Below are 11,216 nucleotides of genomic sequence, written 5' to 3' on the forward strand. Positions count from 1 at the left end.
CCCTCCCGAGCCGCCAGTACCAGCCAGGAGGGACACGGATCCAATAAACATGTGGTTGCATTCAGTCTCCCCAGGATCCTGTCCACGTCCTCGGGAGCCACAGAGTCAAATTCCTCCCATATAATAGTCTCAAGACCTGCTCCCGCCACCTCCCCCGGGGCCACCCAGTCGGAGTCCAAACCCTCTCGGATCCGAGCGATGGGTAAACAGTTTCTCTTTGCCTCCTTATATTTTGTCAATTGAGTAGGACTGAGAGAAAACTTTGCTTCAAGTTTTGGAAACACAACTTGTGCTTCCAAAGCATTCCTCTGATTCCTCTGATTTCATTCCTCTGATTTCAAATATTCAGATCAAGTAAAAAATGACCAGGCTTCTGAAATCATTTGTTTGAATACCATCAATGTAGCTGGCCTTCTATGCATTTTCACCTAACAGCAGCAGGGCAACTATTAGTGAAATTGTTAGCTAAAAAGAGAGAGAGAGAGAGAGAGAGAGAGAGAGAGAGAGAGAGAGCAAATGGTCTTCTTTTCATACTGTAATTATTTTCTTAACTTTCTTGACAGGACAAGAATTTGCAGAATGATTTAAATGTTGTTTTCTTTTCTGATCATGGGATGACTGATATTTATTGGATAGACAAAGTGATTGAACTGAAAAACTGCATCAACATGAGTGATGTTATAAAAGTGAAGGACCGAGGGCCAGTTGTAAGCCTGTGGCCAGAGAAAGGCAAAGAAAATGAGGCAAGAACAGCGACCTTTTGTTTTTCTTAGGCTACTTGTGGATGTTTAGGCTACTTGTGGATGTGCTTAATATACCAAGTTGTCTTGATAGGTTTATGCATTCACAAACAGTCCAGTATGTTCTGCAAAGGATAAGAATGTGGAGAAGAATGCCAAGAATCTTAGTTTTCATATTTTCCACATTAATAACAGAGTGGAGTGTTTTCTTCCTTATCTTCATAGGAATATACTATAAACTGTCTATACTGTATTTATCCCAAAGGAAGAATGTCTGAATTTGATGACTTTGATAAGAAAAGGGAGTTGGGAAAAAAAAATATCAGCTCAGACAAAAGTCCAGTTTACCCAAAATATCAAACTCTGGTTGAAATCAATCCCGAAATTGTTCCCAATATTGAAATGAGTAAATATCTCACACACATCCACACACAAATATATGCAGACAGACAACACACACATATATGGAGGGATTAGATATAGATTTATTTTATTTACTTCAGAAAAAGGCAGTGCCAAAATAAAAACTAATAACTAATTAAAATTGCCTAAAATTAAAAAAAATAAAAAATAAAAAGATATACCACTACATTGTCCATGTCTTCTGTTTCACATATGCAAATTTCAGTCAGAAACAGAAAGACACGACTCATGGAGTCATTTCTCTGGGAGTGGCTAATCTTATCCACGCTTTTCAGCAGGGATGTCTGCAGCCATTTGCTTGCATCAACAAAGAACTATGGATTTCTATGGATTTCCTTTGGAATTTGGGATTTCCATCAACCTATTGGAATTATTATGAAGGCATGCTTACTATAGGTTTACATTGGTTTACTGTAGCATAGAGTAGAGGTAAATATGCTTTACATGGTATATATTTTTAACTGGCTGGTTTACTGATCTATGGTTTTTGTCAATTTGTATGAAAGTAGCGAAGGCTGTCAAGGTGCTCCAAGCTACATTTCTTGCAAAGAGATGGCAATTGTAGTTACAAACTTGAAAAATAGTGACGTTGTTCTTTTTCTTTCCCACTGAAATCTCTACCCCTTTCCTCCAAAACACTGTCACTGGAAGAAAGAAGAAAATCTTCCTTAACTAGGTTTGAAGTTAAAGTGTCAGTCACAAAGAAGACCCATCTCCCTTTTCCCTTTATCTTTATATAAAGAGCTTGGAATCCTTATGTACTCTGAGCTTGGTTGTTTGCTTGCAGGCATTTTACTTCCTGACGATGTAATCGTAAGTGCACTGAGCTACAAGTGGTCCTTGACTTACAACCACAATTGAGCCCAAAATTTCTGTTGCTAAGTGAGACATTTGCCCCATTTTATGACCTTTCTTGCCACAGTTGTTAAGTGAATCACCGCAGTTGTTAAGTTAATCACATGGCTATTAAGTGAATTTGACTTCCTCATTGATTTTGCTTGTCAGAAGGTCACAAAAGGTGATCACATGATCCTGGGACCCTGCAACTGTCATAAATATGAGTCAATTGCTAAGTGTCTGAATGTTGATCATGTGACCATGGGGATGTTGCAACGATCATACGTGTGAAAAATGGTCATAACTCACTTTTTTCAGTGCTGTTGTAACTTTGAGCAGTCACTAAATGAACTGTTGTAAGTCGAGGACTACCTATATATTCTCTTATATTGGAAAGAGCTTGGGGAAATGTAGTAATTTCCAAGAACTCAACTAAGTTGCCTGAGACTACCAAAAACCTAAGATGGCACCAAGGTTTCTATTTATTATTTATTCATTTATATCCTGCCTTTATTATTTTCGCAAATAACTCAAGGCAGTGAACATGTCCAACACACCTTCTTCCTCTTATTTTTCCCACAACAACAACCCTGTGAGGTGGGTTGGGCTGAGAGAGAAAATGTCTGGCCCAAAGTCACCCAACTGACTGTCATGGTTACATTGGGAATAGAATTCATTGGCTCCTGGTTTTTAGCCTGGTGCATTAACTACCGTACCAAACTTTCTATTTTCCAAGATTTCTCAGAATAGCCAGCAATTATCCCAAGGCAAGGTTCCTGTTAAAGAAGAATTACTTTTGTTCTGAGTATTAAAATTACTCAGTCTTAATAACAGTTGTATGCAAAACATGTTTAGTACAGACCCCTGGTTTGTAGTTTAAAACATCCTGATCTGAGTTTAAAATGGCTGTTTAGATCATTTTAGATGCCTCCCAGCTCAATATAACCAGGACAACTTTGAGATATTTCCAGAATGGTCAATATAGCATTAAAACACTTCCAGCAAAGTTAAACAGCCCCTTTCCAACTTGAAATTTCTGTCATTATTTTTAACCATACAAGGTGTTTTGATGCATCTGTTATTGAAGGCTTCGTGTCATAAAAACCATAAAAAGAAGAGCAGAAGAAAATCAAATTCTCTACCCTCTAATTTCTGACTTTTCACCGGTTTATTGTTGGGAATTTTTCCTAATGGAATGCAAGAAGCCAAAGTAGGAATATTTAAATATGATTGGTGTGGAATAATTCTGTACACTGAAAACAATTTCATGCTTTTATTCCTTTGCAGATATATAACAAACTGAAAAACGTGCCACATATGACAGTCTATAGGAAAGAAGATATCCCTGATAGATTTTATTATAAAAAAGGAAAATTTGTCTCTCCGTTGACACTGGTAGCTGAGGAAAGATGGTTCATAGTAGAGGTAAGTGCTTCTTACAACCTGATTTTTATCAATTGGGATTCTCCATGAACTATTTAGAAATCAATTTGCTTTTAACTACTAAGTTATTACTAAATCTGGAAAGTTTACTGAAAAGCTGGAATGCCACCAATTATTGGAAAGGTAAACACTGCATACACAAAATGCTTCTCTCTCTCTCTCTTCCCCCCTCTCCTTTCTCTCACACATGTACACACAGAGAGATACACACACACTGATGGACCTTTACTTTTATATAATGAACCTGGGTCGATTATCAATAAAGTAGTGTTTTTTCTATAGAACTGTGTTAATTTGAAATATGAAATATTAATACACACTGACATCAGGTGTGATCAACTTTATATTACCTCCATATTTTTCCATTTTATTTTTCTAGAATTGCAATAGAGGTTTCTCGTGCATACATTTGGAATTCTGAAAGCAGAGGATGGGCAGTCTTATAAAATGGCTACTACATGGTCTGGAGGAGGAGGTTGAGTTCCCTAGGCACCAAGGCAACTTTAGATAGTTCTCCCAAATGTTAGACTAGTCAACTGCCAATTTGCTGGCAGCGCACCCTTTACATTCCCTTCCTTCCAAAGACCCTCCACTCAGTTGCCTGAAAGACTTTTAGGCATACCATCCTGGTCTTCAAAACATTCAGAAGATAGTTGGCAGCTGCAAAGAATTAGAAGGCTTCTTTTTCTTATGGTTGCCATTTAGTGCTCATCCTTGGGTTTGCATCCCAAGACATGGTATATTCCATCCTTTGTTTCTTTACATGAGATATAAACAGAAATGATTTATTCTAATAAGTGATAAATCACACTTCTGCTCTTCATATTTTTCAGTAGAAATAAGTTTATTGTGAAATAAACTGTTGAAAAGAGAATAGTTGCTTAGAAAAGGTATAAATTGTTGCCATCATGTTTGCTGCCAGGTCACCATATAATACTGAAATAAAAATACTATATCTTGGAAACTTATCAGTAGCAATGTAGAAAAATACAAGTGTAGCAAAAGTTAATAAGAGCAGGCTGAATGGTGAATGTTATCAAATATAATAAAAATTTGGGAAAATCTCTTATAAAATGTTTGTTCTGGTGCCAAAATGATAGCATTCTAAATCATAGGTATCAGATGAAATAAGATATTATTCTCTTCACCAATTCTCTAACCTTAGATATTTAATTTCTGTATTTATTCTATAAAACATTTCTGAGATAGCAGTAAAACTCAGGTGAAATCTCTAAATCAGAACCAGAAGTTTAAAAACAGCAGTTGGGCTACATTTCTTTTAATCATATTTATAATTGCCTCTTTTTCTTCAAATACCAACATTCATCAGAGGTTAAGAAATATCTGGAAAACAAACAAATTTGGTGGTCATCATGTACATATAAAACTCAAGTTCCAGATCAATTTCAGTTGTAACTATTGAAAGATATTTTTCAATAAAGGTTGCCCTTTTAAACTTGTAACTGTTCAAATGTTAAGTTCTGTTTTATTGTTTTTAAATGATTTTTTAAATTATGTCTGTTATAGGACTGCTTGGTTTTATTTATAATTTCTATGGGCAGTGTAGAAATTTGATAAATATATTAAATAAATAAAACATACTACAAATACAAGTCACTATTAAGTCTATTAGGTCTATTGGGTCAGTTGACTAGGGTCAGCAGAGATCATCTTACCCTCTTAGTGGTACATACCTATTCAAAGTTGTGTGTTCAGTGGAAAACAATAGCTATTATAGAAAGAAAAGAAACAGAATAGTTCTTGAGAGTATTGACATGTTCTAGAATTTCTTGGTCAAAGTATTCTGATTGTTATCAAATAAATGTGTGCATGTTGGTCAGACATGATATTGTCTCGTTTTCTAAAAAAATGCTTAGTGAAAGGATCATTTGTCTTGATTGTGCTGATAAAAATGCATAACTTATGAATAATAATGCATAATTTCAATATTATTATGCATAATTGTCTCTTCTGGTGAATGTAAGACACATAATTTTAGCTACAGCCAGGTTCATACAAACATTGCCTCTACTGATAACAGAAATTACCTTTACTTTTTCAGCAATGCTGAATGTTTCATGAATGATGCCAACAAATAAATCACTGATTAATAATTCAATCAGTCAGTGATTACTTCCAATTTATAGTTTGGTGAACTGGAGCTAATAATATCATAAATTAACCTTGGGTGTTTTTTTTTAAATTTTCTCAGCTTCTATTTGTGCTACAATTTTAAAATAATGGTAGCTGCAATGGCTTTGAAAGCAATGGGAGGAGTTGTTCCTGGTAGAGTCACTCATTAAGATTGAAATTAAAGCTAATCTACAAACAGGGTGGACACATCGAAAGCCGCCCCCCAACCATGAACAAAGCCAATCTATACAGCGGCAGGAACTTCAGTGCTTTTTCCAATGCTAATGTAGGCTTACTGTATGAATGTTGGCCACTGTGAAAAAAAAATAGAAGGAAAGACTTTGAATTAAGGATACAAAAACAGTTTTTATGTTTCTAGGAATATCATGAACTTATTGTGAAGAACCAATTAATCTTTTTTTGACCAACAAAGAAAATCTCTTTTATTGAAATGGTCATCTGCAAAAGCATAAATTCAAATGCTTTGGATATGTGATCTTCAAGCTTCACTTCAGAATCAAGAATAAATCTTAATTTCCTAGAGATTCACTCCTCTTTAGGAACTGTCTTATAGCTGGCAGATTGTTTTAGGGAATAGATCAAAGTGATGCGTGTTTGATCATAGAGTTGCCATTGGGAATGCACAATTCAATAGCACATAGAAATGTTGGAGGTCCCCTCCTTACAGGGCTGCTTTGTTGAATTCAGTTCCAGGAAGCTAACCACCAGTGGTTTGTACATGATGACACAGCATCTGTCATCTTTGCTAGCATTAACTTATTGGCCTGCCAAGGTTTACCTAATTTGTACTCTCTGCAACCAGCAAGCCATAATACAAGTTAAATCTTTCAACAATACTGTCAAAGCCAAAAAACTGAAAGTTATGTGTTCAGCCTGAATCTGTCAATACAGTACATAATGAGAGTCCCACCCCAGAACACAGTGACTTTCCTTGTCAGACCAGCGGTTCAAATAAGCTATATGTTTGGGAACATACAAATAAATAGTGATCCCATGTGTTACCAAAGGCATTTAGCTATTCAGCTGAGGTGACTGATTAAGAAGCCACCTTTTTCTGTTCAGATCATGGGGAATGACTCAGTAGGATCCGTTTCTAAGTAGGGCTAGTGTGATTGCACTAGAAAAAGTTGTACTTTTTTGACAATCACCACCTTAGAAATAGTTGGTGAAGTGAGGAACCTGGTGCATTCATAAAGTGTGACAAAATGAGAAATGGAGATCTGGAAACACCAAAGAGAGAGTGAATACCTAAATTATGGAATCCAAAAGGCAGCTAAAAGAGATGTTGTAATCTCTTCAAAATTTACTGATGACCATATACATAACAACAAAGTAGTATTTTTAAGCTATTAGACACACAAAAAAATAAGCATGGGTAACATGCAAAAATAAAATAAAGCACACATATAAGCGAAGGATGGGACATAATGTGAATATTTGTAAATTAAACCAACCCTATACTGGAGACTTTATTTAAGCACCGCTATCCACACGCTGTCCCTTCTCTACTTTTTTATTGCTCTTTTGAATGATACACATTTTTAAAAGATTGCTATTATTTAATACCATATTATAGCATGATCTTTATAATGATCTGCTGGACCCGATATTCTAAGAACTCTGCAGTATGTACTTCTCTTGTCTTTAGTTTTTGTTTAATTCCATCAAAAGGAATTGGTTGGATTAGACAAAAACCAGAGAAACCTTAATGTGACTTGGGGCATTGTGTAAGCCATAAATAAGTATCCTTTTAATTTCTTCTCTTTTTTGTCTTATATATTCTCATTTTTACCTGTTTGTCTCTTATCTGACTGCTGTATGGCTGTAATGAAAGTTTGATGATGAATATGCACCTTCATTTTAAAGCTACCTATACTAGATCTCATCAACATAGCACATTCATGCACTGTGCTCAGCCATTATGTGGTTTATTTGTTACAGCTGCAATGTGCTAACATAAATCTCTGGGCACAGCTCAAACTAAGACTACATTCTGTTACCAAGAATATAAACTAAGTATTTTTTTCCTTATCTATGCTTTTCCTGATCAGATTAGCTGTCTGCAATGATCCATATTCTAGGTTGGATTACCATAATATTTTATATATCAGGTTGCCTATGAAGTTGCAATCATCTCCAATTTCAAGCAGTGTAGAAGTTGACACCGAGGTTTCTGAATTATCTGTGTCCTCCTGTTATATCAGGGGTGTCAAACTCAATTTCATTGAGGGCCGCATCAACATTGCGGTTGTCCTCGGGAGGCTGGGTAGGTGTGGCCAGGGTGGGCGTGGCCTACTGGGTGGGCATGGCTGGAGTGGGTGTGGCCTACTGGGTGGGCATGGCCAGCTCTACATTGTTTGCATCAAGGGTGCCTGTGGGGGTCTGGGCAGGAGTGGGACAGATCTGAGGGTCTCTGGAAGAAGGGGGTGGGACCAGGGCAAGCGCCAAGGCATGGTCCACTGGAAAAGCCTGCTGAAACCCCTCCCCGGAGCCCATCAAGCCGGATATGTGAAGTAGGGGAGGGCCATTTGCTAGCCACTTCCAGGCGATGGTGCATTTCTTCATTCCTCACAAAGGGTGACACCTCCCCAGCATGCACCCAGGGGGTGGGGCCGACGCAGCAGGGGCTGGTTCCTCGCTGTTTCCAGATGGCCTTGTGGAGCTAAGACTGAATGCGTTTCAGCATAGATGGACACCACAAAATTGTACATTGACTCCTGGCCGGCCTGGGCCGGGGCCAAGGCAGTGGGGGCCATTCCCTCACTGTTTCACGGGCTACATGAAACCACGTTGCGGGCCGCATCCGGCCCCCGGGCCTTGAGTTTGACATGTCTGTGTTATATCAAGATTGTATCATAAGATGAGAGCCAGTGTGGTCTAGTGGTTAAGGCACCAAGCTAGAAAGCAAGAGACCATGAGTTCAAGTTCTGCCTTAGCCATGAAAGCCAGCTGGGTGACTTTGGGCCACTCACTGTCTCTCAGCCCAACCCACCTTACAGGGTTGTTGCGGAAAAAAAAGGAGAAAGGTTGTTGGACATATTTGCTGCCTCATTTGTAAAAATAATAAATGTGGGATACAAACAAACACACAAATAAATAATATAAAACCTGGTGTGTCACACTGAGGATTACAGGTAGTCCTCAACTTATGACCACAACTGACCCCAACATTTATGTTGCTAAGTGAGAAATTTGTTAGGTGAGTTTTGCCCCATTTTACAACTTTTCTTGCCACATTTGTTAAGTGAATCACTGCAGTTATTAAATTAGTAACATAGTTGTTAAGTAAATCTGGCTTCTCCATTGCCTTTGCTTGTCAAAGGTTGCAAAAAGGGGAATCACATGATCCCAGGATAATGCAACTGATGTAAATATGAACCAGTTGTCAAGCATCCAAATGTAAATCACGTGACCATGGGGATCCTGCAATGGACATTAGTGTGAAAAATGGTCATAGGTCACTTTTTTCAGTGCCATTGTAACTTTGAACGGTTACTAAATGAACTGTTGTAAGTCAAGGACTACCTATTTACTGCAATCATTTAATCATTCTATGCCTACAATATATATAGTAAATAATTTTTTTCTCACTCTGAAGAGCAGAGAATCACTTCCATTTTGGGATAACGGCACTGGAAAACGAGAAGCTTGGCAGAACGGATGGCATGGCTATGATAATGAATTCCTAGATATGAGAGGAATCTTTTTTGCATATGGGCCAGGTAGGACAACTGAAGATTATGATGACCATATTGCTTTTCCTTCCTTCCTTTCTTCCGTATATTTACTGACTAGGGTTGCTTATAACTGATGGATAGATTTGGATTTTCCAGGAAAGTAAAGAATATGGTTTCAGAATTTATCCATTTCCAGCTTTTATGACTCATTCCAGGTAACATTCTCCTTGCTTTGCCAACATGAGGGCCAGCCATGTCATTAAAATTTGTTTCAGCAGTTACAATCCATTAACACGTGATAATTAAAAAAGTCTCTTTTTCGTTAATGCATATATGACTTGCTATAGTTGGTAGAACAGGAAAGCATATATTTTCAAAATTTGAAATTTAAATTATTTAACCTGACATCAACCCAGACAACACTGATTTCTAGAGTCAGAGTTGCACAAATGTATTTAAGGCTAATCAGCTTCATAAATTCATTTTCACCGTAAAACTCCAGTACAATTGTCCTTAACTTAACCAAGTCTGGGGAAAGACATTCTATCCTAATTGGGACCATTGTGCCAGCTTTTTGTGTACTTAACACAAATTACACTGCTGCTGATTTGCTAATGGGAGAGGTTCAAAATTGAGTTATTTTAATACACATTTCTATATTTATTATACATTTCTATATTGACTATACATTCTATGCTGACCATACATTTTAAAGTGCCATTCCCAGAATAGATAAGCTCCATAATACTACAGATAACATTCCTCATCGGCCTCTTGTTATGCTGTCCTTTGGCTATTCTCTTGGCCTTAATGGGTCATGATTTTTTTTCTGTTGTACCATTCACCCGTTGGAAAACCTCCCCTGCCCATCCCCCAAATTAAACCAGGTACAGTGATGGTCTACATCAGTGTTTCTCAACCCTGACAATTTTAAGGCATGTGGACTTCAACTCCCAGAATTCCACAGCCAGCAATGCTGGCTGTGGAATTCTGGGAGTTGAAGTCCACATGCCTTAAAATTGTCAAGGTTGAGAAACACTGGTCTACATACATGCTGAAAAGATGCTTATTAACTTTGGCACTAAAAGTTAATGATGGAACTCCTGAATTATGCATAACCACTATGATATTATTATTGATGTATTTTATTATTTTATTTGATGGTTTCTTAGCTTGCTCTGTGTCATACATTATCCAATGCATTCTTAATTTTACACACTCCCTGGAGATGCACTGTATGACAGGCAACATGTTCACTTTTTTTAAACAACAGATGTGCTTGAAGCATTCTGGCAAGGACTGCTGGTCTGAAATGCCTCTTTGTCTTGTTTCAGACTTCAAGTCTAACTTCAGAGCTGCACCAATCAGATCAGTTGATGTGTATAATGTGATGTGCAAAATTGCCGGAATCCCGCCACTGCCAAACAATGGATCCTGGTCGAGAGTGGCCTGTATGTTGAAAGATAATGCGAATTTGGCCCTGTCGTTCCAATGGAGCAGCTCTGTGCTGGGACTTATTCTGTTTTCATTGTTTGTATAACAGATCTTGTAACACCAGTCTGAATACAATGTCAGTCAGTGTATCTAGTCTTTCCCCCTCCTTTCAATGCTGCCATTGAAATGGAAAATGCTGTTGGAAGAAAATGATATAAATTCATTTCTGAGAATCCTGGTGCCAAATGCTTTGAGGGACATAAACAAACAAAAATAAGTTGTCCATTTCCAAAGTAAGCACTGCTTACGTGTTGTCCATTTCCAAAGTAAGCACTGCTTCTGCCTTCTGCCATCAGTTCCAGAATCAATCCCCAGGGGGCTGAAACCGGTAATCAAAATGCACCAACTCAAAGCAGACAGACCCACTTGCTAATCACATCTTTTCCTAGCAGTTTTCTGTATTTGCATTATCTAAATTTAGATCAGCTTTTCACAGTCAGTCACCTCC

General features: G+C 37.6%; 1 protein-coding gene across 1 annotated transcript in view; it reads left to right on the top strand.

The window, feature by feature from the left end:
- Nucleotides 1-10,941, top strand: part of ENPP6 (ectonucleotide pyrophosphatase/phosphodiesterase 6) — a 40,593-nt gene extending 29,652 nt beyond the window's left edge. Inside the window, exons 5-8 of the mRNA XM_015831803.1 lie at nucleotides 564-743; nucleotides 3,288-3,425; nucleotides 9,196-9,319; nucleotides 10,609-10,941. Of these exons, the coding sequence (XP_015687289.1) occupies nucleotides 564-743; nucleotides 3,288-3,425; nucleotides 9,196-9,319; nucleotides 10,609-10,814 (648 nt within the window). The 3' untranslated portion in view covers nucleotides 10,815-10,941. The remainder of the gene's footprint in view (nucleotides 1-563; nucleotides 744-3,287; nucleotides 3,426-9,195; nucleotides 9,320-10,608) is intronic.
- Nucleotides 10,942-11,216: the final 275 nt, after the last annotated feature.

Source organism: Protobothrops mucrosquamatus, unplaced genomic scaffold, assembly GCF_001527695.2.
Source record: "Protobothrops mucrosquamatus isolate PMUCROS unplaced genomic scaffold, P.Mucros_1.0 scaffold_280, whole genome shotgun sequence".
NCBI classification, from domain to species: Eukaryota; Metazoa; Chordata; class Lepidosauria; order Squamata; family Viperidae; genus Protobothrops; species Protobothrops mucrosquamatus.